At 39.1% G+C, this 24,617-nt stretch overlaps 4 protein-coding genes across 7 annotated transcripts; 2 read left to right on the top strand and 2 right to left on the bottom strand.

The window, feature by feature from the left end:
• The first annotated feature begins 1,350 nt into the window (after positions 1-1,350).
• Positions 1,351-5,227, top strand: LOC131784938 (carbohydrate sulfotransferase 1-like). Its single transcript, XM_059101782.2, has 2 exons — positions 1,351-1,469; positions 3,530-5,227. Exon 2 carries the CDS (start codon positions 3,580-3,582, stop codon positions 4,675-4,677), a length of 1,098 nt encoding a protein of 365 aa, XP_058957765.2. The 5' UTR covers positions 1,351-1,469; positions 3,530-3,579; the 3' UTR covers positions 4,678-5,227.
• Positions 5,218-8,046, bottom strand: LOC131784903 (uncharacterized). The gene is made up of 3 exons (XM_066169355.1): positions 7,389-8,046; positions 5,849-6,679; positions 5,218-5,414 (listed from the first exon to the last, which is right to left on the bottom strand). The coding sequence occupies exons 1-3, from the start codon at positions 7,918-7,920 to the stop codon at positions 5,365-5,367; spliced, it is 1,413 nt and encodes a 470-aa protein (XP_066025452.1). The 5' UTR covers positions 7,921-8,046; the 3' UTR covers positions 5,218-5,364.
• LOC131784904 (BRISC and BRCA1-A complex member 2-like) lies at positions 7,927-14,446 on the top strand. 2 transcript variants are annotated; one of them, XM_059101738.2, is made up of 11 exons: positions 7,927-8,128; positions 8,319-8,404; positions 8,590-8,687; positions 9,414-9,602; positions 9,813-9,884; positions 10,078-10,178; positions 10,472-10,574; positions 11,354-11,424; positions 11,806-11,888; positions 12,091-12,241; positions 12,767-14,446. In XM_059101738.2, the coding sequence occupies exons 1-11, from the start codon at positions 8,007-8,009 to the stop codon at positions 12,828-12,830; spliced, it is 1,140 nt and encodes a 379-aa protein (XP_058957721.1). In that variant the 5' UTR covers positions 7,927-8,006; the 3' UTR covers positions 12,831-14,446. The 2 variants fall into 2 exon arrangements, with proteins under 2 accessions (XP_058957721.1, XP_058957720.1); XM_059101737.2 differs by having other exon boundaries at positions 7,928-8,128; positions 9,810-9,884.
• Positions 14,367-23,902, bottom strand: LOC131784901 (uncharacterized). 3 transcript variants are annotated; one of them, XM_059101732.2, is made up of 3 exons: positions 23,627-23,902; positions 19,555-22,064; positions 14,367-15,288 (listed from the first exon to the last, which is right to left on the bottom strand). In XM_059101732.2, exons 2-3 carry the CDS (start codon positions 22,046-22,048, stop codon positions 15,245-15,247), a joined length of 2,538 nt encoding a protein of 845 aa, XP_058957715.2. In that variant the 5' UTR covers positions 22,049-22,064; positions 23,627-23,902; the 3' UTR covers positions 14,367-15,244. The 3 variants fall into 3 exon arrangements, with proteins under 3 accessions (XP_058957715.2, XP_058957717.2, XP_058957716.2); XM_059101734.2 differs by having other exon boundaries at positions 19,567-22,064; XM_059101733.2 differs by lacking the exon at positions 23,627-23,902 and adding an exon at positions 23,102-23,274.
• Positions 23,903-24,617: the final 715 nt, after the last annotated feature.

Genomic DNA, 24,617 nt, shown 5'->3' with positions numbered 1-24,617 from the left:
CAGGTGATTATCCCTATGCGTCTTTGGACGAGTTGTTGTATAAATGTGGAAGTCAGTTATCCATGTCCCATACACTATACCCAGATAGAAGAATTGAAATCTAAGAAAGAAGATTCCCCTGACGTGTTTCTACGTTGCCAAGAAAGTCCTGCCCCACCTTTTGCGATGTGAAAGATTACAATTATTATTATTATTATGGATGCAGAGAACAGGGGCACAGCTGGTTCACTCTGGATACCATAAGTCGTATGGTGTGTGAATGTGGACTGACTCCTACATTGTCCATGTCCAAGTCAGACAAGGATTATGGAAAGATGTATTTGAGATGTCCTCAGAGGAATTGCAATTTGTTCCAATGGTGGCTTATTATTGTGACAGATGTCTGTTGGGGTAAACATGTGTTGGCGGGAAAATTTGATTATAAGAAGAGATGGGTTGCTGAGTGTTTTTATCAGTAAGGCCCAGGTCGCACTACTGCCCAAACCAAAAATTTTGCGTGACTTCTTTAAAAATTTCTCAGAGCCTCGCTTTCAACCGACTAGTCAGTTCCCGCCTAAAAATACTTACCACGTGCACACAGGACTTTTTTTCCTCATGTGTGACTATTGTTTGCGTGACAAACATAAAAAATTTCTTAAAGCCTCGCTTTCATGGCACTTAGTTAGTTCCCGCCTAAAAATACTTACCACATGCAAACAGGACTTTTTTTTCTTCATATATGACTATTGTTTGCGTGACATACCAAAAAAAATTGCTTAAAGCCTCGCTTTCATGGTGGTTATAATTAGTCAGACGAGCTATACTACTACCAATAATAACAGGTCGGTAGTGCGGGTGTAGAAGTGAGGTGTCTTAGTGGCAGCAAGAATTTGTGGTGTGATAATGTAGGCCAGAGAAGTGATGGAGCCCTCCTACCTGAGGAAATTTTCAAAATCTAATCACGATTTAATGCTATTGCAAACCTTCTCGAGTGAGTTTTTTTTCACCTTCGGGCGATGTTATACCAAGTTTGTTTTTTTTTTCAAATTAAAAAGCAGCACACACACACACGAACACAGTTAAAATTGCTGTGTCGTATAAAACTACTCGAAACCACGCATATTGGTGCCAACGCGTTTGCCAGTTCTTACCCGGGCTCTCCGTCTCCCCTTACCCCTCTCTCTCTCTCTCTCCCCCCCCCCCCTCCTCCCTCCCCATTCCTAACAGCATGATTCACACTCTAGCACTGTGGAGGGTCGATCGCGTTAGTAATAATTTAAGCGAAGTATGAATACCAGTCGGAAATCACTTTATGTGATCCTTCAGAGTACAGGTGGCGAGCCACCCGTTCTTGTTCACAAAAACCGCACAGGTCAACAAGCTGGGCGCAATTTTTAATCTCAACAATTGCAGGGAAATCCATCAATTGAAACGGGTCACTCCCCACGAATTCACCTACATTACCGTTGACAAGCAAGCTCATGAAATCTGTAAGTAGGCTGGAATTCATTCATTGCGCAAAATCTAATCGACTTCGAAATCGAAAATCGACTTTGCAGTGCCTTTGATTTCCTTTTCATAATATTTTAAAAGAAGTATTTGCCGGCTAAACTTTCAGAGTAAATAAATTTAAAAGGTACTTTTGATAACTTGGAAGATATTATCAAATGCAATACATCTTGTAAGCTCAACACATACGTGCGCATCTTGAAATTTAAAATTCTCGTCGTTTGCCACTCGAAGAAGGGAAGGAATTAGAAAGGATGTCAGAAGCATAAACATTGATATAAGCACTGTCAGTTTGTGTCATCCTCCAAGAATCTCAAAACATTTACGCGGATGTTTTTTGCGAAAGTTCAAGATGAGGAGATATTTCTGCGCTTCCTTTAGGCAGGTTTAGGGGTCGGTCTGAGAAAGCTTCGTTACTGTCAGGATTCAGCTTGAAAACATGTTTCTTGGAAGTATTGCATTACTTCTATGGCAGAATTTGTTTCTGGTGCAGGTGGTTTAGTCTTATGACTTCATAAATTATATTGTATCTTGGTGATTAACGCGGAAACGTTTCCTAAAAATGCGACGTTGAGCTCATGCTCAACATCGTCTGTTCTTTATAGAGAAACGTACTTACTTTCTCTATTTTAATCTATCTAACATCTCAGCAGGGGGCTCGTCATCTCAAGCACGTTCGAACAGGCCTAAATTAAGCTCAAATTAATAGGTTAGCAGGTCGCTGTTCCTTGTGATAATTTACAACAAGGTTTCCTCAGGGGTTCACCACTATTGCGGGATCTTCATTTTAGTTCGTTTTAGTTTCATGTTTATTGGTATGTTTATTCGTTGGTTCGCTCGTTAGTTTGCGAAGGGAATGGTCTATCAAAGTAATTAGAGAAGGGTTTCAATGAGGTGATGGCTTTTACGGCTAAAGGTTAAAATTTTGGCCAATTTACAGCTAAAGGTTAATTTCTTTTCTTTGTGATTAGAAGAATAAATTGTTAAGGTTAACCCTTTTTACTACAAACGGTTAAAGTTTTTCAATTTCTTTGCCTAGCGGCTAATTTTTTTTGCTGTTTTACGGCTAACGGCTAATCCCATTGAGATTCTCTTTGCGCGATTTTCAATTGAGTATCAAAAATGATCCTGGAGTGTTTTGGTTTGGCTTTACTTCGCTCTATGATTGGTCCAGAAAACTCGCACCATTATCTCAACCAATCAAATCCAAAACAGTGACCAATCCCAACTTGGTCACTCGCGTTTTCCCGCGCTTCAAGCAGGTTGCCTTTGTTTACTTTGGGTTCTCATCGGTTAATGATGATGTCTACGTGTGTTGTGATTGGTTGTTGAGATTAGTTTGGTTTCGATTTTTCGACACTCAATCGAAAACTGTTCTAAGTTCTGAATAATTCTGATTGAAATAGCTCGTATCAATTTTCCTAAAACAACGGCGCCAAAAAGATAGTGAAACAAAACGCCAGGAGGCGCTAACGTGGGATTTGTTAGTCTTACCTTCATCCCCCCCTGTTATACGTGAAAATAATAAATTTCATATTCACTCAGTACCAGCCTTTTAAGCCGCCCTTCTTTTGGCCACGGTCACGCAAGCTTTTCTCATAACAAGTGAGAGGAGGTTAAATCAGTTTACGATTGTGTAAGATGTTCCTTACTCTAGAGCAAGAATCATGGATGATCAGCTACCTGCACTGTTCCGTGATTCCAGCGCAAAATCCACTTATCAAAGTATAGGAGTGAAATCGAAAACACAAGAAAAAAAGACCACAAAACCAGATATTGTACGCTGTCACCCATTCATTTAGTGACCTCTACCAACAGTGCTTCACTTTAGTTAGGAGCGCAAGCACGTGGCTGATTACCATAGGAGACTTCGACGACGACGAAACTCAATCGAATTTTTGCCGTGGTCTGCCTGTGGCATCTCACGTAATTAGGCCGGAAATATTGATTAATTATGAATTCAGCTGAAAATAGCTCTAAGACCTAGACATAAATTTCTATTTTCTTATTCATACTGTCTGCCTTTTCTTTTGCTATTTAGAGAGGCATTTGACGGGACTGATTCTGGATCACCCTTGACACTCTCTTTGCATGGCAAAACCTCGAAGAGTCCCTGGAATTTTGGGCCTCATTGCCTTAGGTATCACAGCATGCATCGCCATAAGGGCCCTTTGTAAGTATTCTGGCCTGGTTGCTTGTCAACCCCCAACAGAAACTAGAAAGGGAAAGACAAACATTTTGATTATTTCAAATGCAAGATCAGGATCATCGTATCTTGGGCAAATTTTCAATCATCACCCGCAGGTCTTTTATATCTATGAACCTTTGATAACATTTCAAGTGACATCGGTGCGTAACTCTTCACTCTACGAACAGACGGCACTGGGCCTCCTACGCGACATTTTCAACTGCAGATTTAAGCAGCAAACAGAGTTTTTATCTTTCATGTCGCATATGCAGCTCAATCGCTTTTCAAGCCACGCCTTTACCTCGCCCTATTGTAAAAACATAACCAACGCGAAGGATAATCGAATTACTATTTATTGCAAAGACTTGGATCCCCTCATAACTTCTTTGTCCTGCTCGCTTCATAGCCACACAGTGGTGAAAGTTCTCGCTCATAGATTGCCATTTCTAGACGTTGATCGTCTTCAACGTTTATTGGCTCGCGATCGAGATAATTTAAAAATCATTCACCTGATGCGAGATCCAAGAGCTGTCATCGCTTCTATGGATCGTGTCGGCTGGGGTTTGGAAACTTCAGCAGTGAAAATGGCTACGACAAACTTTTCTCATTTTACCAATCTTGTGCAAAAGTTCTGTTCTAATTCGATAAGAACGCTGCGATTGGCTCTACTGGCTGAGAGTAAATTCCCAGATCGCTATAAACTTGTCAGATACGAGGATCTGGTAAAATTACCATTAAATGTTTCTCAAGGACTATTTGATTTTACCGGCATTCCAATGTCGGATCAAGTCATGAACTATCTAAACAGTGATACACAATCACGTGACAGTGGGGCCAATCACGCGTATGGAACACTTAGGAAAAATGCGTCTTTGTTGATAGACGCTTGGAGAAATCAATTCAGTATTGAAGCCGTACGAATGGTGGAGTCACAATGTTGGCCAGTTTTGGAAATACTTCGGTACACACCTATCCATAGCCCGGTTCTGCTAGGCACGTGACAGGCACGTGCAAAAAGTCGACTACGCACGCGATCTTGGTTACAAATCCAAAGGGAGAACACAATAGGCAAATAACTCGTCCCACCCCTCCCCCTTCAATCGCCTCTGCAGTCGTTTTTTCATCTTTCGGCCTAGGCGTTTAGGGTTAACAGTGACCGGGAAAGTAGATTGAGACAGGTTTCCTGGCAGTAAGGCAAAAACAAAAAGCGGGTGTGCATGAAATGATGGGAAGGTCTCATGTCCTCATCATTTCCCATGACAACTTCCAAGCATTATTTGCTCATCATCTGTTTTCCTCATCCCCACTGACTGAGAGTCTGGAACAGGCTACCAGTGACAGAGATGTGAATTTCCCAGAAAGCAATTTTGCTTTGAAAATACCACAGAAAACAAGAAATATCAGACACTGGAAGGGCAACATTTGTGGCAAAGAAAGACAAAATGCCTTAAATAAAAAAGAATGCCTTAAGCCAAAAAGAATCAGTTTCAAACGTTAGTACAATATTATTTCAAACAAGGTTACCAAGTCTCAAGTCATACTATGGTTTCAAGACAACATTTAATACCAGATGATAAAAGAACAAATGAATTTTTTACAACAAAGTGCATAAATCAACAGTCACTGGATGTAGTTGGTTACATGAACTCTACCTGGCCAATTAGGGAACAACTAATTCACCAACACCATTAGCAATTGATGTCTAGCTTGGCTTCTTTTGTTCTTTGACCATCATGATCTAAAAATAAACAAACAAGAATTAAAGCTATCACAACAGTTCTAAAAAGTAATGAATGCAGGTCTCACTGTACAGCAAGTTTGCCATGGGAGGGGAGGAAAGGGGGGGGGGGAATTAAGAAAGGCTTAACCCTTCAACCCCTGAAGGTAACTTGCATCTAATTTCTCCCAAAGGTATCACTGCTAAATCAAACATTATGCTCATGAGAATTAAAGAAATGACCACAAACTTAAACAGCTCATGATTTTTAGTTCAATACTCCTTGTCGGTGACATAAACCAATTGTAGAGTTGCTTGTTTTCCTGTGAAGTTCACTAGCATAGAAATTCCAGTTACAGGACACTTACAAGGCAGAAGCCTGTGGCAACAGATTTTAAGTTTTCCTTTCACTACATATCTGTATATCGGACTCTAAATATTTTTATGGAACTTACTGTGGTCTTCTCTTTCTCGTTTCAATTCAACACCTCTTCTTTTAATATCAGCAAATGCAACAGATTCTGGTAACTTGAATGACACACAAACCATAGCCTTTTTTGGTGCAACATCACGTACACAGTGAACGCTGTATTCACTCTTAAGGCTAATTCCCAAATTCTTTTCCACTTGCTGCTTGGCATCATCTCCAGGAGACTGGGACTTGGAGAAGCAATAACAATGAATCATTGGGAGCACTAATTGTTTGTGTGAAGTGTAGAGACCATGGAAAACATCAAGAAACTCAACTGCACTAGCAGGTAGATTCATGACAACATGTGTAAAGGGTCTGCTGTAACTTCCTTGAATGCTTTGATCAGTAATTGACGATTCTAATAATGATGATGATGAAGACAGCTGAACCATTTTTCTCACAAAGTCCCTCCCATCCAAATTAAAAGCATGAATTTTATCCTTCACATGATTGATTTTTGCATTTTTTAATAAAGCCTCATAGGATGCAGGATTCAAGTCATTGGCATAAATAATGCATCCTTTCTTTGCCGCAGGAATAGCAAATGGACCAACTCCTGCAAACATGTCACACACAACATCACCTGAATCAAATGATTCAACAAGACGCCTGTGCTCTGTTTGAAGGCGAGAATTCCAATAAACTTTGGAAAAGTCAAACTCAAAAATACAGCCATCTTGTTTCACAGAGGTGTAGAAGTTGCTCTCCCCAGCTAACACTTCCATCTTGAAGAAGCGGAAAGTATCATGGATGGTGTTTGTTTTGTTCACAATAGTTTTGATCTGAGGAGAGTTCTTGTCTAATATCACTTGCCCTGTCAAAAATAAAGAGAAAACCAAAATGAACTATCAATTAAAAGATGCAGAGCTCTCAAGTCTCACACATTGAGCACAAGACTCACACTAATGAAATCAATCTTACACTTTAATGCTGAAGCTACTCTTTCTCACACATTTCAGGTTTTCTGATTAAACTGTTGAGTTTGAGATGGCAAACTACTATTTAGCAAACCCTTTAACCCTTTAACTCTCAGAAGTGATTAACATGTAACTTCTCCCTTAAGTATCCATAAATTATTCAGCAAACAGGTAATGAGAATATTCAAACTTATCAGGTACAAGATATTATCTTGATCAAACACCAAAAAGAATTGGTATTAGATCAATATAACTTCTACCTGATAAGTTTGAGTGTTCTCATTACCTGTTTATTAGATAGTGTATGGATAATTTATGGAGAAGTTACACCCTTATCACTTCTGGGAGTCAAAGGGTTAAGTACCACTAAAATTAATTTACCTTCTAAATATAATTTAATCTTTGTTCCCTTTGCACTTGCACCCAACACTTTCCAACAATAGGGGTGATTACTAGGTTAGTTCTGTGAAAGTTCATATGAGAAGATTGCAAGGTCTATGAATACCTACCACAAGCTCGACATTCATAGAGAGGTGCATCATTCGTAAAATCCCTCTCCTCCAAAAAAATGTATACATGAAGAAAAAAAAGATGATCATCACCTACCGATTAGTGATTTGAACTCTAATTGCGAATCTCGTAAATTCAAGTGTGCTATGTGACCGATTGTCTCGAAGGATGAAGGTATTTCATCAATCTCATCCGGTAATATGGCTCTTAAAACTTGCTCTGATGTCCAATGTTCGTAGCCAAGTACCAAATCGTAAGTCGTTTCTTCTGCTCCCTGATTTTGAGCGAATTCTCGATCCTCTTCTCCCAAGGTTTTCAACGAATTCATTGGATGTAGAAGGAGAATCTTTCTACTTGTTTCACTCACATCTGGGACAATGTTTCTCATACGAGGTTGGTTCAAAAGGCATTTGTTTAGACGTTTTAAAAATAGTGAACACTTTTTGGCTCCGATTCGAAGAGCTGGAAGGGTGATGGTAGTTCTCAAAGCCTCTCTATCCAAGATCTTCATTCCTTTCACAGTACTTGGAGGACTAAAATATCTTGATAATTTCTCCATGATCGCTTTATTGAGAGAGAAATTTGACGGAGTTTTCAGCGGTTTCTGTTTATCCTGGAGTACGGTCATGTAAGAACATCTCACAACTTTGTCATCTTGCTTTTGAGGCGGAAATGAAGGAACGCTAAAATGTCCTGAATTATTTTTCCTTTGCTATGGCGGCCGATGTCCTGCAACGTATCCATCCCGAAATTGCAAAATTTGCCGAAGCCGTGCTTAATAATGGAGGTATTGGAGTTTGCGGTGAACTGCTGAAGATTGTGGAGCCCAAGTCAAGGTACTCGATTAGATTTTCAATTTACGTCAAGCAACATTTTGACGAATTTCACCCATGAAATTCAGGGTTAGTCATGGTTCTTATTGGTCAACTACGTAGCAGTGTTTTTAAGGAGTATTTTCAATCCCAATCTAAAGCTGTAATTGTTATTGGACTTCATCATTTTTTCTGTCTTGTTTGTGTTCGATAGTTTGTCTTTCATTAACCCTCGTATTAAAACAAGATCCTGCGATCGATTCAAGGTTGTGGTTCCATATGCTGGTAGAACTCTAAAATGTAAGTAAACAGCAACTTAGGTGTGCACTTTTTTAGTCATTTAGTCATGTTTTAATTGCTTTTTTATTTCCTAGGAATTGAATACATTTTGACTGAATGTGTCATAAACTCCGTGTATGAGTTGCCTTTCGATTTGATTTTTTATATTACCTGTTTGTTTTATTGTTGTTGTTTATTTTTTGCAGGGGAGGTAATATTTAACCAGATGCAACCAGATTTTCCACCAGATTTTATATTTGGACCACAAGATCAGGAATTTGTACCAAATATTGATAAAATGGAGGTATGGGCAAGGTGAAAAATCAGAAATTCTCAAATTGGCACTTCCCATCAAATAAGCAATTTTTACATCCAACTGGGAGCTGCCGCTACTTAATGCTTAGGGTTAAGTGAGTGGCTGGACTTGGGGTCAAAAAGTCTGGGTGCCAGACCTGGCTGAGTCAATGTGTTGTGTTCTTGGGAACTTTTTTCTCACAGTGCTTCTCTCCACCCAGGAGTATAAATGGGTACTGGCAATATGTCAAGGTTGCCTGATGAAGTGCTTGGGGGGTAATCTTGGGATAGACTGGCATCCCATTGGGGGTGGGGAGGGTGGGTAGTAAGACTCCTAGTTGCTTTATGCCAAGGAAACCCAGATAAGGTCCAGCTGAATGGCCAACATGGCTTGAGTACAGACTTTGATAGCCATACTAAATTATGTCTCTTATTAAAATGACAAATGCTATTTTCATTTACCAACTGCGACTTCTGAGGATGCATGATGTTTTAATCTGGCTTCCAAGGTGAAGGTGGTACCATTGATAAGGCAAGGCTGGAGTGTTCATTTTGAAAACATGGTTATCAAGATCTCAGTCATAATGTCTGAGTCAGGTCTTGGTAATGGGGCTAGCTTGCCTTCTCAATGGTTTCTGAAGCCTGGCAAGGCAAGAAATTGGAAATTGAGACAGACTGGTTGACCTTGTTACTACTCTCTAAAAGTATGCTTTTTTTAATCATTTTTACTCCATAGTCTCTTGAGAACTGGGACTGTAATAATCCTGAAAGCTTAGTAAATCTGATAAAAGAACTGATCAGGGAGTACAAAGAACATCAAAGAGAACAAGTGGAGAAAATCCCGAGAATCCACTTTGAATACACCACACTTGCAGCTGACACCAATTATCCTGAATTCGAAGTACATGTTTTAAAAGGGCAACAGGTGAGGTGAAGGTTTGTGTATGCAAGCTACAGAAAGTCACACCCTTGAACAAGAGCTCCCTAGTAACGAGAAGTGGAATGGGTCACAAACTATACAGATTGATTTTGATAACAGGTTAAAATGGTAATTGACTAAAATCACATTTGAAAATTATCATAATACTTGTTAAAATGCAACTGGGTTCTGATGATTCGTTTCTTTTCTCAGAAGACAGACTCTGTTGTCAATTTTATGATAAAGCTGCCAGTTGATCTCACTGGAATCCCGCAATTTATTATAAGGGTAAGATTGTTGCGTTTTATTTTTGATTCCTGAGAAACAGAGCTGAAAAACAACTATTAGACTAAGTACTGGTGTGATATCTTTAATAATTTTGCTTATGTCACAAAAATTGAAATTTACCATAATAACTTATGATATGAAAAAGGTTTTACTGATCATTGTGATGATCCATATTTAATTCTTTGTTTGTCAGGACTGTCCAGGTGAAGACATGGCATGCTTGTTTGTTTCTTATGCATCTCTTAATGGAGAGAATGTTACACCAACACTTTTGTTATCACCCCGTGTAGAAAGGTGAGGTTTTTGCGCAGAAATGGCCACTAAATATGAAAGATATAACAAACTTCAATATGCATCTTCATTAATTACTTGGAATACATATGTGTAAAAAGGTTCAGGCTGCTGTAGTCACATATTTAGTAAATCTAAAGGCAAGTTTTTAAAAGTAAATTCACTCCATGGAATCGTCAGCGTAGTAAAATCATCAGTTTTATGTGTAATACTTTTCATAACAGATGAAATTTGTATTTTTTTTTGGATATTATACTTTTACAGTCAATTCATTCAAACTCATACTTATTTTACAGAGCATTTGGTGGGACCAGCAATCTTCGTATTCCTCATTGGTTGGGGGTGAATGGCTGCCTTCTGGAATACCTACCTCTTATCCAGGAACTCTTTGCACAAAAGGTGAGGTTGAAAGTGGTATCAAAAGTTACCTCTCAGGGCTCTAAGCTCAGACTTTCTCAAGGTCACAGTGTTATGGCCTTAACCCTTTACTCCTTAACATCAGTATGGATATTCTCCATAACACTCCTTACATTTCTTAGGGTTCTGACCAGGGAGAATTTGTTCATCAATCAAGAGCTTCTTTAGTTGGTGATCATCTCCTTTATTCTCATGACTTAAATGTTTGATTCAGGGGAGATGTTGTGAGGAGAAATTAGATGTTAGTCACTCTAAGGGGTTAAAGGGTTAAATTATAAACAATAAAAATTTTAAAAAAATGCAATAAAAAAAGTGGACAAGGGAAGTCAATGCAATATTTTGTGACATGCTATATACCCTTGTAAGTCTGAGTTGAAGTAACTGTGAGCTGCCAGAATAATGCGCAAAGGAAAAACTCAAACTGTGAAAACCTCAAAGTTAGCCAAGAATTTTCCTCACCTATTATTAATATTTGCATCACTCAGGAGGATGAGTTTACTTTTTAATTGTGTGATTAATCTCTGAGGTTACTGTTAGAACATGTTAACCCCTAAGAGTGACTAATATCTAATCTCTCCTCACAATATAACCCCTGAATCTAACATCAAGGTCACGAGAATTTAGGAGATGATCACCAACTAAAGACACTCCTGATGTTTAAACAAATTCTTCTTGTAGGCGCCTCAGGAAATGTATAGAGAACAGTATGGAGAATATGCATACTGATGTTAGGGTGTTAATATATAATTACATTTTGAAAGGTGGAGCAAGTTTGTCAGGCATTCCACAAAAGAAGGGAATATGTTGCAGCTTTCCTTAGTGCATTTGGAAGGTAAGACAAATGTAGCTTACTTTAGAGTAAGTCTTGTTAATAGGATATGACTTTTTAGGTTGTATATATATGTTATTTACCAGACAGGAGGTCTGTATGGGAAAAAACTGTGCCTGTCCTCTTGATTACAGTTAAAGGCCAAGGGTCACCCTCAAGACCAGGGGAACAGTTTTTCTCCCATATGGACTAATCTACCCCCTACTAATTTAATTTTCCCTTTATTGCCACAAATGGTATGTACAAATTCTGGACCATGGTCTGTGGTGGAAAAAGTTGGATTACTTATGGGCTCATGATCAGGATTCTGGCTCACTGATATGCTTCAGAATAAAACAAAGGGTAGCATGTTATAATATCTAGAGACAATTTTTTTTTTGGTAGTTCAGTGCTTGAGTATGATGCTGAGGGATTCATGAAGCTCTCCTTGCTGTTCAAAGTACAAGGATTCTTTTGTATTGTTCACAGTAAGTGCTATTTCTGGTAGAAGTATAAAATCGAAATTAAACGACACATCTTCCATTTTGACACAAAGAAGTGAGACATACTGAATAGAAATCAGTCCGGCACTTACAATGGGAATTGGCCAAAGGGTGCATTTTGATTGAGTGATGTATGGAGTGAGTGAGGATTAAATATTATCACCACTCGCTTCATTTTTCTTTTCAGTTGAATTAGACAAGAACTTTCCCCAAGAAGCGCCACTATTTTACCTCCAGTCGATTTACCACGAAAAAAATAACCAGCCGTACGAAAAACTGGAAGCGGGTTACCCCTACAGTCCACGGTGGTCTGGGGACGAGATGGCGGAAAGAGCTAGGTATTCTTGTCTCCCTTACTTACATACTGTTCAAATGAACAGATAGTGTGATATGCCCAGAAAGGACTGAGGCCTCATTCACGGAGAAAGAAAACACTCAACGAATAATAGAACGGATCTTAGCTTTAAACCAACCTATTTTGTTTCGTTTCCTGATATTTTCCATGCCTTACTTTTAAACCAATAATATCACGATTTTAAATGTTAATATGGTAAAGATTGAAAAAGTTAAAGTAAGCGAAAAAAAACAGCTCCTCGCGGCGGCAATCTACCAAAGCTTTCAAGAAACGGGCCATTGGTCTCTTTGGAACAATGTGACTGGTATTTCATGAATTGCCTAGGGACGGGTCATTAATAGGAGTACATTATAGACTTGTTACTTAAGTGTTAGGTGTTTCGATGGAGAATGATTATCGAAGCCGACTATGGTGTCCGACTGAGTTAAATTCATGACATGAATGAGATTATTGTAAGATCTTACCCTCTTTGGGGAACCTTTCTAAAGTACATTTTTTTCTTTTTCAGAGCTTTCCTGTTGGAAAAGATACCAGCTTTTAAGGACGCTTCATTAAGTAACGCCAAATTTTAACCTTAACACAATACAAAAGTCAAGGAGTTTTTGTGGAGCGATCGTTCTAAGATTCAGGCCACTATGGCGAAATGTTGCTGAGTCGGGATTTATGAAGAAACTCTCCTCAGTCACTGAACGAACTCATCAAGTGGCTCATACAAAAGCGTTAGATAGTAATCGTGGATCAGATCACTCTCGACGGGCTTGATGATTGTTGGAGCGGAATAAAAAGAAGTGTGCAAGCATGCCCTCATTATAAGCGCTCCAGAACGTGCGTTTCTCCGCCCGCCGGGAAGATTTGAGACGAGTTGGAAAGGGTTTTCCGGGGGTCTGGCACAAATAATTAGTGCCAGTCCCCTTACAGACCTCTCACCGGCGCGCGTTGCTCAAGGGCTTTAAGTGCTTATATTTCCGAGCGGCCGAAGAAATGCACGTGCCGAAACGCTTGTAACGAGGGCCTGGTCACGAGATGATTTATATAGGGGACTTCAAATAAGATTCTCTTTTGACATTTTCTCCCTAAACAGAGACGCATGTAGTAAGTCTCGCTTTGTTTGGTTCTTTTTTGTTTGTTTGTTGTGTTTGTTTGTCTGTGCGTTTGTTTTGTTTGTAAAGAGATAAACTAAATTGAAATACATGCAAACGTTTAATTGGTCATGAACCACGATTAATTTCCCCTTTGGTCACATTGCTCACTTTCTCAAAAAGGACCAACATATGCTGCCATGCAGTATCAATATTTCTCATGTCATTCCGTACTTTCTGAGAGTATAAACGGCTTGCTTCTAATCATAAACATCGAAGAAGAACGAGTAAAGAATTAAAGATGCCCTCACCAACATAAACAAGTTTATTTCTCCCGCGTTTCCCCTTCCCCTCAAAAACAGATCAGTTTAGTTTTCTTACGTCTCCTCTTCCCTGAAAAACTGATGAGTTTAATTTATCACACGTTTCCCCTCCCCTCCAAAATTGAGATTAGTTTCTCGCGTCCCCCTTCTCCTGAAAAACTGATGAGTTTAGCTTTCACACGTTTCCCCTCCCCTCAAAAACTGAGATTAGTTTCTCGCGTCCCCCTTCCCCTCAAAAACTGATGAGTTTAGTTTGCCTGCGTCTCTCCTACCCCAAAAAACGGATGAGGTTAGTTTTCCCGCGTTTCCCCTCCCCTCAAAAACAGATGAGTTTAGTTTTCCTGGGTCTCCCATTCACTCCAAAATTGAAGGCAAATCTCCACAGAGATCCTTACAGCGCCCGATTGGTTGTTACTTTCGCACGAAAATTCAACTTAAAGAGACACTTGACCCAGGCACCCACATTAACGTGATCAGTGGCTGATTTTTGTTTTTTTGGTTTTTTCGGTTTCATATCACGTTTGTCTGAGTAGTAACGCCCTCTGACTGAAAATCCAAAGGTATTTATGCAAATCCAAGTCACGTGTTAATTCAAGAATTTGCTGTGGTTGGAAATTTTCCTTCTTAACAGCACAAGTGGATTTCCCCAACTCCTCAGCATGGCATTAATTAACGTATATTCCTGGCCAATGAACAGTAACGAACATACTTTTAATGTCAGCCTTTATTCCTACTTCAAACTTAATTAACAATAAGAAAATCTGAATAAAATCTAGTTGAAATAAATGATTTTACTATCGATCCGTTGAACCCAATGAATACTCCAAATCTGCGTGACTAATCGACTCGCGTCTAATAAATTAATAAATTCAAACACTAATAAATACTTCTATCAAAAATATGTTCCACTATTTTGATTTAATCAATCGCCTAATAAAAATATGAGAACAATTTCATTCCCATGGAACAGACTAGTACTATTGCAAGAAAACTGTCCATCAAAATTTTTGAAGAAAATAGAAAAACCCATAAAACCTCTGTCATTTTTCGCTACGTGATTATCTCTGAACAACAAAACGTCTAAGCTTGAACGAACCAAAGCCCAATAAGTAACGCTACCGGCAGGTGATTTCCATCAATTCGACTTTATCTTTCTTCTGTCAATTTGGTCTAATACCTGAACTGACGTCAATTACGATTAACAGAAAGAAATATGACATGAAAAGCCTTCTGTTTTGTCTTAAGATATGAGAACTTGTTGGTCTATTGGTTAATATACTAAGAGGAGCCACACCTTGGAATAAAAAAATCGCCTCTGCTTCGGCCTCCGGTGGAAAAGAAAACTATGATTTAAAGTTTCATTCATATCTATGCTGTTCTTAGCTTCACTTTTGCTAGAAAGCAAAACGTTAACAAACACTCAAAGTTCTTCGACTATTCGACAAAGCTTTATCCTAATATTTGCATCTCCATTCATTATTCCTGTTTTTTATGCATGCAGTAACATGTAGAAAGAAAAGTCGGCGTACAACGCCTCGTCAGTCTTTTTTATTCCATGTCAGGATCTGTTAAAAGCGCAGAGGTCTATACCTCACTTGTCGTCGACCCTTTGTTGTCGGACGGGCGATCTGTCAATTAAACAAACGATATGTTATTCATTCCTATACAGACGAAATAAAAAATTGTGATTCATTGGATTTGTCTGAGCCTTTACCCTCCCAAGATCTGATTGTTAATTATCACCTCTAACTGCTACATATTTCCTTGTAAATTACTTACGAGAATTTAGAGTTAGATCAAGTTACATGTTAATCACTTCTGGGAGTTAAAAGGTTAAGATGTAAGTCAAAAGATTATTTTTACCTAAGTTTATTTTTTTTAACACTGGCACGTTGTTTTACATTACAGATATAAATTAAAAAAATGAAATAATTAGGGTCGTAACGCGATGAAGCCGATGTTTTCAAGGTGTCTGATTAACCAATGGAAGCAAGTCAACTGTGTGTTGAGAAGCTAAATACTTTAAGACGAAATCGAATGTCGTTTGTGATACTATGTAGCCTCTTTCGACTTCGGATCGAGCCAAAGATACTAATTTGTTAAAACGCTTGTAGAATCTTTCAGATTTCTGCTAAGTTATGCAAATTATGGCAATTGATATTTAAACATCACCGGAATAACTCGATTTTATTCCAAAAGGAAAGAAAAATAATAATTAAGAAAATGAAGCAACATGCAGCCGTTTCGAAAATGGGTATTTCAGTATTATCAGTTGAGTTAATAACGTAAGTTGACCACGGTAAAGAGTTTCAAAGCAGACTTTTCGAGCGTTCGCCCTCGTCTGAGCAAACGACATTCGCTCTAACAAAGGGCAAACGCTCGAAACGTCAGCTTTAAAACTTTCTACGGTGGCCAATTTACGTTATCAACTCAGTTGATAATACTTAATTACCCTGTTACACTCTCCGACCGACGCAACACCAAAGTTTCTTAAGAAACTTACCCTTTTACCCGTTTCAAAAGTGGCCTGTTTATACTCAAGACAGCGCTATACTGTAGAGTCCAACCACTCGAGGTAGGTGGGGAGAAGGGGAGAAGGGGGAGGGGGAAGAGGGGGAGAGGGGGAGAGGGGGAGAGGGGGAGAGGGGGAGAGGGCGAGAGGGGGAGAGGGGGAGAGGGGGAGAGGGGGAGAGGGGAACAGGGGGAGAGGGGAACAGGGGGAGAGGGGCAGAGGGGAACAGGGGGAGAGGGGAAGAAGGGGGAGAGCAGAACAGGGGGAGAGCAGAACAGGGGGAGAGGGGGAGAGGGGAACAGGGGGAGAGGGGCAGAGGGGCAGAGGGGCAGAGGGGCAGAGGGGAACAGGGGGAAAGGGGAAGGGGGAGAGCAGGACAGGGGGAGAGCAGGACAGGGGGAGAGCAGGACAGGGGGAGAGCAGGACAGGGGGAGAGCAGGACAGGGGGAGAGCAGGACAGGGGGAGAGGGGGAGAGGGGGAGAGGGGGAAAGGTCATTGGCTTTTGGGAACTCTTGGGAATTTTCAGCTGCCTTGTTGAGGTCAGGTAAAAGGTTCTGCCCCGCTTCCTTAAGATGGCCAATGATTAGCAATAACATTGTGGTATGTTACACTCAACACAGCGGTCAAACATCTCTGCACATTTGTGAGCGTTGTAGTAACCAGGGCGTGGCTTGGTGGCATGCTTTCAGGCTATCAAAACCAAGTTGTCTATTTAAACTGATTATTAAACAAGCTTTGAGCGTATTCCCACATGCACAAACGTTTGACCACTGTGTAGGCAGTGTTCAGGAGATCTAAATTAAGCCCAGTCTATACTCCAGTGGATGGTTGTTTGTCTGTAGTTGACGTGGTCATAAGTCTGCTAGGCCCAGATACATGCACAATTCATGGCTCTGTCAATCCCAGACCTCTCCTCATACTGCCTGCATTCAAATGGGAAAAAACACGAGCAGCCCTGGAGCTCCAAGGGCAGAGGGTAACAGTGCACATGAAAAAGTGTGGCTTAAATTGTTTGCTTTCACCCCATGTCCTCGCAAGGCTCAAGCTTTACTACTTTAACTACCATGAGGGATCAAGAAAAGTATAATTCTCCTCACAATAATGCATATCTGTCTCCTCATAATATCTAAACAACATCAGGTAGGAAAGTGATGAGATTAAATAAAAATGTCAATAGGGGGAATATTAGTTAATCCAATACCAAATTCTCTGAACTAGCATTATAAGAACTGTATGGCACACAGTACAGAGAATTCCTAATGAGATCTGGGAGTGAAAAGGCTAGTGAAACAAAAGCCTGCTTCCACAAATACCCCAACTCCAATCTATTGTTGAGCTTGATTTATCTCAATGGACTTGGAAAAAAAATGGACAAATGCCTAACATACAAGTCTAAAAGAATTTCAATGTGTCTCCCTTGAAGACTGAGAAGTTGACAGCTGGGAAAAATTTTGACAATTTTGTAAATCAATGCTGTCTTGTATTAGCAATCAATGGCATGCACAGCAAGAAGTAAACATTTATGAAATATTATTTTCGCTTGTTTTTATTACTATTGTAATTAATATCATCCAGCATCATCATCATTATCAATAGGATCATCATTAGATAGCAAAATCAATTTTCTGTTATGTATTAACTATACATCTACAGTTCCAAATATCCAGTCTACAGTTCCAAATATGAAGAACATGAAATGTTGTTCCATTCAGAGAAAGGAGAAGTTACAGGTTAATCACTTCTGGGAGCTACAGGCTTAACCCTTTAAACCCTACAATTGACTAACATCAAATTTCTCCTTACAATATCACCCCTGAATCACACATTAAGGTCATGAGAATGAAGGAAATGATCAACTAAAGAATCTCTTGATTGCGAAATGAATTCTCTTTGTTAGCTCAGAAATGTATTAAGAGAACACTAAGGAGAATATGTATTCTGATATTAGGGTGCAAAGGGTTAAGCAATAGATATGGCAATGGACAGAATGATTATTCATCTTGGGTGATTTTTCTGTTCCACAATGGAACACAATTTTGTACTTTGTTACAGAAAGAACTCAATTGGTATAATTTTTTCTTGTTTTTTACAGGACTGAAAAAGATTGGGACAACTTTCTTATATTAAAACATGTATTTTTTTTTTTTTTGTATTTTTCCTTTCAATATCACCCCTGAATCACACATTAAGGTCATGAGAATAAAGGAAATGATCACCAATGAAAGAAGTGATTGATTGGTAAACAAATTCTCCTTGTCAGCACTTTAGGAAATGTATAAAGAGCAGTATGGAGAATATGCATCCTAATGTTAGGGTGTAAAGGGTAAAGCCTATTAAACAACGAGGTAACTTTTAACTCAACAAAATGTTCCACTCAATTCATAAGAATTTGTTACACCTGCTTCAAACTCAATATATGATGCTGTAGCTTCCAACATCACAATTGTAATTCTATCTTACACTTCTCAATTTTCTTTGTAGACCAGAGTTATTAATGAATTTTGTATCATATCAAAGCAACACCTTAAGCTGATGAGTTGGTCAATTCCTATTTCATGCTGATAATAGAAATACTCAAGATTGTAGAATGAAGATACATGTGAATAACTTTTGAGAGCTGACGCTTGTAGTATGCCAATTATAGCCTACAGAAAAGGCATCATTTTTTTACATATTCAGGCAAATGGACATCAGTGCATAGTAGAAGTCACGCACAATTCATTTCTATGGCATTCTACTCTTGCATGTGACTTTCTCACCCCACCCCCCTCTCCCTACTTTTGTCTCACAATCGCCTCCTTGTGGAAGAATGATGCCTGTTTTGCAAGCTACCAGTGAAGACAATCTATGCATATTTTCTAGCAGGAATCACTCCCAATGATAAGAATTAAATTGTCTAAAGTTTTTGCTGCCAAGATTTTGAGACATATGATCAAGATGGAACTTCAGTTGGTAAAATTTCTTCCACTTTGGGTAGGCTAAGCCCTCTACATCTAAATAATAGCAGCCAAAATGTTGAAAAATTCATGTTGAGAAAACCTTTAACCCCTTAACTTCCTAGATCTGATTGTTAATTCTCCCCCTGGCTACTTCCTAGGAAGTAACACAGTTATGAGTCAGAATTTAGTGAGAGATCAAGATAACAGCTTCTACCTGACAAGTTTGAGTATTCTCATTACTAATGCTTTCTGGATTATGTATGGATATTATAGGGAGAAGTTACTTGTTAATCACCTCTAGGAGTTAAAAGGTTTGCTTAATTTACTGCTGTGTTAGCTTAAACATAGGAAATGTGTGCATACTCTGAGTCAAATGCGGTTTCTGCGATATTTTCCTCCATTGGGGTCTTTGTCATTATTCCAATAAGATTGTCATGCTTACCTATGGACTCACCATCATGTTTTGGCAAAAACATCTTCTCTGTACTTCCTGTTATTTCATGGTTTGCAGATCTTTTACTTTTCCAGTACAAGTTTTCCACATAGTAGTAAATCTCCACTTTCCTGGTGACATAAATCAACAGATATGCACTCATGAACAGGGCAAACGAAGAAAGCATGTGCCAGATGTCATGGTAATCAAAGAAGTCCCACAAGACGCATTCTTCATTGCGAGAACGTGAGAAGCTTGGAGTAGAGGTTTTCTTTGTGGTGGACTTGATTTTGAAAAAATACATGGCAAAAACCCAGAAGAAGAAATTCACAATCATGAATAGCAAACGATGCCAGTTGCTCCAAAGGATCTCAAAAATGCGGCTCAGGCTGCAAAGCTGTTTCATTCCACTGCGGAAATTTCCACCTTCACTTCTATGCCTCTTAAAAGACACAGCTGCATCAAAGCTCATCAAGCCGATGATAGTCAGAGCCACTGCAGCCACACACGAAAACAAGAAAAACTGAGACCAATCATCTCTCTGTTTAAAACCAATAATCAGCAAACAGAGTGGAAATATAATTATCCAGGTCCACTTCACAAAAGCTTCCACTGACCAGCATTTCTCATCGCTGCTACAATTCTTCCACCTGCATGGCACACCAACTTTCTGGAAGGTCCAAATATACATCACCACCAACCAAATGACCAAAGCAATCCAGTAGGCAACTTCAAAAAATTGTGGAAGACCATTGGTATCCCGCACAGATCCAACATAGTTAAACACCAGCAGTGGTGCAACAAAGAACAAGAAATATTTGGGTGCCTGAACTGTTGTTTCACTGGGGTGTTTTGAAGGGGCCTCATCATTATCCAGAAGATTTTCACTTCTTACGCGGCAGTTGTAAAGAGCAATCACAACTAAACCCGAGATTATAAACATAAAGGCAGAATCAAATTGAAATGTGAGTCGAGAAGGACAGAGGTGATATGTGGCTGAAAACAAGCCCTCAAAAACCAATGCCCAGGCCAAGGCATATGCCACAGAGTAATCATATGGCCTAAAATATTTGGCATATGTCCCTCTGACATTATATTTGTGACCAGATTTATTTACCTCAAAAGTAATTGCTTCCCGGAAGGAAAATGACAAGGCCAAAAAGATCCCATGAATGACATAGGGGACATTACTGAGCATGAAATTAGAGGGAAGGTCTGCTACAGCAATTGGCCTGTAACAAAGCTCATTGTAATAGCAGAGGTCACGATTTCCTTCCTCAATCATGTTTGACCAGCGTGCAATCACAAACTGGGCAGAGCCAACCATGAAACTGATGGCAAGAACTCCAGTCAAGTAGGGATATGTTTTTACACCTTGTTTAAACCATGCTATGCAGATAATTTCCATCCATCGCTTCAGAGGGATAGTCCTCCATGGTATTGGATCAGGCACATGTTCTAAGATCCCCTTGCTCGCAGTCCTTGCTCTCCCTTCAGCAGCAGTATTTTCCAAATGAAAAGGAACCTTGCACTCATCAAAGTCAGAGTTAAGAAAGAAATGAGCAAAAATGCTGATGGCAAGACCACCAAGTATAGCAACAATGCACATATATGCAGCAGGACGGGCTTTTCCAAGGGTGTCATATTTATATCCTTGAGTCACAGATACTGTCACCATCTTCTGTTGGTCACTATTTTTCTTAGTAAGGGAGCTGCGCAGTCCAATATACCAACGTCCTGTCATAATTTTGGGTCTTGAATACTGTGACAAAGTGATGCGTCCAGACTCTGTAAAGGTGAGTTGAATTGCTTGTTTTTCATCTTCAGAGCTCTTCTCAGCAAGTCCTTCACTTTGCGTTGCAAAACAGCTTTGCGACACCACCAAGACACATTCCATTTCAGCATCATCTGATGACACAGTGATTTGAACTAATCTTGAGAGCTGATCCTCTGCAATGTCAAATGTTTTGACTTCAGTTAAGCCATCAGCACGAACAGAAACATTGGCTAATTCACCAGGAGTTAACACTGAGTTATCCAACTCAATCTCTAATTTAAAAGATGCATTTGCAGGAGCTCCAAAGAACAGTAGGTCAAGATCCATTGTACTTAAGGGCTCTTGCATCAAAGACTGAGGGCAGGCATGAAAGTGATACTTCTGCAATTTATCTTGCAAGCCATTGCTCTGAGCTACCCCTACAAACAAGACATTCAAGTTTTCAAGAACCATAGAGTAGAGTGCACTTATGTTGCTTGTAGAATCAAACTCAGCTAACGTCACGCGAAGAATAGCTGATTTGCTGTGGCGTTTCACGTGACATTTTCTTGCATTATTGAAGTGTGAGGTCAAAGACCCATTCACTGTAACTGTGTTGCTTGTCAAGTAATGTGAATGGCCAAAGTCACAGACTACTTGGAAAGATGATTGGTTACTTGTTGTGGAAACACCCTCTAAAGAACAAATCACCAGCAAAATCAAGCTGAAGTTTTCAAAGAAGCCCATTATCTATCCTGGAAAGCTAATAAAAAGAAATTTCATTGTATCAGAAACTAAAAATTCTGGTGTTGTATTTACAATCTAAACTAAGCTATATATAATAATGATAGCTGTTAATAGTACATCAGATTTTTACATTTTGTGATTGACAAGTTGTTTCTGCACAGACTGGGTGGCAAAGGGTTCTTACATGATGGATCATTAAGGCCAGAATGAAAATGTGATGTGATTCATGAATTCATGAACCATGGTGAGGTGTGATTTGCCACCTGAAAGATATGTTACCCAAGAATTCTTTAAAAAACCTGGAGACTTCCCTGAGAAGAGAGACTTGAAGTTTTCCATTTGATATATATAAGGAATTTATCATTTCTATAAAATTTATGCATGAAACAGAATCAGGACTCCTTAGCTACCCTCCTTCAAGCAGAGAGTTTCTTCCTTTCTTCAAAGGTTACAATAAAAAAAAAACATTGATCATGTCCAAGAACAATTCTCTGCATGAAAGTCTCTAAAGAAAAGTAGCTTAAAGTTTGCATTACATCGTAACGTTTTGTTCAGATTGTACTTTGTGAGTTGAGAGATTTGTCAATATCACTGATGTCGTTGAAATCAGTAACTGTGGCGCAAAGCCATCACAAAATATCAAATGCACTAAGCATACTAAAATATCTCTAACAGTTTATAAAAAAATATTTTAAAATAATATTCAGATAAAATTGACGTGATAATAGGATTGCATTGCGCAACGTTTATTACAAACATTTGATGGCCACTTTAAAAAATAATTCAGTCCACAAAATGTGACACAATTTCTGACGACTGTAAATAAGCTTGCTGCTTTCGAAAAACATAAGTCGTGTTTAACGAAGGGTTCAAAGATCTTTGTTGTCCACCTCTAAAAAAGGATTTTGCCTCGAGGAAAAGGCTAATTTAAAAATGAATGATAAAAGATTCACTGATTCCGCTCTCATTTATAAAATCCTGATGGTTGTGGAATGGAATATGGCACTTCTTTAAATCTCTTGATTCTACGTAGGAGGAAACAAATATTTTTACCTTATTCAATCGACCAGACACAATGGCCATCTAATTCCTAAGGACCAGACAACGACGCCGGAAAACTACAGTGTACCGCACCGACAGTATGGATGAATAATTTATAATACCACGCTACAGCTTAGACTGTTTCGTTCGGCGAGTAGTTTCGCCATATAAGTCACAATCGAAGAGTAAATAAGATTATAACCAGGAACTTTTCATAGCTGAAAACATATCAATCAATTATATTTCCGTGTATTGCGTTTCACGGGTCTAAATTTAGCGAGACCTTATTAGCCTCCAGCTGAAATTAAGTAGAGACCTACTCTAACGACAAAAGCTTTATTAAACTATAAAGGAGGCAGCTGGATTGAAAACCAAACCGTATTCTCACAACAATCCATTCAGTACTCTGGCCAACGCGCAAGTAAGCACACGCATGCTACATCATTCTAGTATGACGTTGCAATATAGCACTATTGTCTCCGAAATCACCTACAATACAACGAAAGTATTGATTCCAAAATAATTGTGAACACTTACCTCAGATTACGCGAGAAACTATTAAACTAAATGTAGTAATAGCAACTGAAGGTATATCAGGTCAAAGTAGGTCAAATTCTGAAGATGACTCAAGGAGCGCACAAAAATCCCTTTATCGCTGAAAAAAACATATTTTGATTTCAGACAGCCACTTGGTGGCTCTAAGGCAATGTCACACTTCGCGTGACCGTTCGGTTTCTAAGTAAGGATGGTACAAAACATTGCTCGATTACCCGGTACACGAGGTACTTCAATATCAGAGTCGTTCCACGCTGATTAGTCTCGCTTACAAGGAACTATGGGTAGGGAATTTCTGGCACGAGGAACTTTCTTGAAATGGAACCCATATTTTGGATGCATATCAAGCTAGCATGTTTTTGTTTATCGATACATTTTATTTTTTTCGATTACTTGTCGCCAAACTACCACTTTAAAATTTTGTGCTTACCAGAAAAAACCGACAGACTGTATTTCGTCACCCTTACGTATCCTGTGGGGAAAACCCCGGGAATTCACAACACACCCCTAAAACACCCCGGGACGCTGAAGCTGACAGGTTACGTAAACGAATTTTGAATATTACAATGAACCCCAGGGGACTAATAGACATCCGCTGGAGAGGAAAAAATCTGACAACTGGAAAACACTGCCAAATTTGGATAAACGTCACAGAAATATTAATAAACGCCGCCCTCGAATAAACGCCGCAGATGATGCGCGGCGTTTATTTAAATAAAAGACTCAAAAAGCACACAGCGATCATTGCTTCGATCGAAGTTGGAAATTTTGAGTGAACCAGACACGAATTTCTTTTAATGTACCAGTTCTGATGTCGGGAAAGCATGTCCGACATTAGACGTTTAATCACTAAATGTATTGCAATAGTATTAACATGCAAATTGCGAAATTGAGAATAATATAAAAAATGACTTTTTAGACAAGCACTAAAACATGTTTCTGTTTTTTAAAATAAAATGCTCAGTTATCATAC

The sequence above is a fragment of the Pocillopora verrucosa genome, chromosome 7 (genome assembly GCF_036669915.1).
Source record: "Pocillopora verrucosa isolate sample1 chromosome 7, ASM3666991v2, whole genome shotgun sequence".
NCBI lineage: Eukaryota > Metazoa > Cnidaria > Anthozoa > Scleractinia > Pocilloporidae > Pocillopora > Pocillopora verrucosa.
Note: the sequence above shows the minus strand (reverse complement) of the source record. Positions and strands in the feature narration are given on the sequence as shown.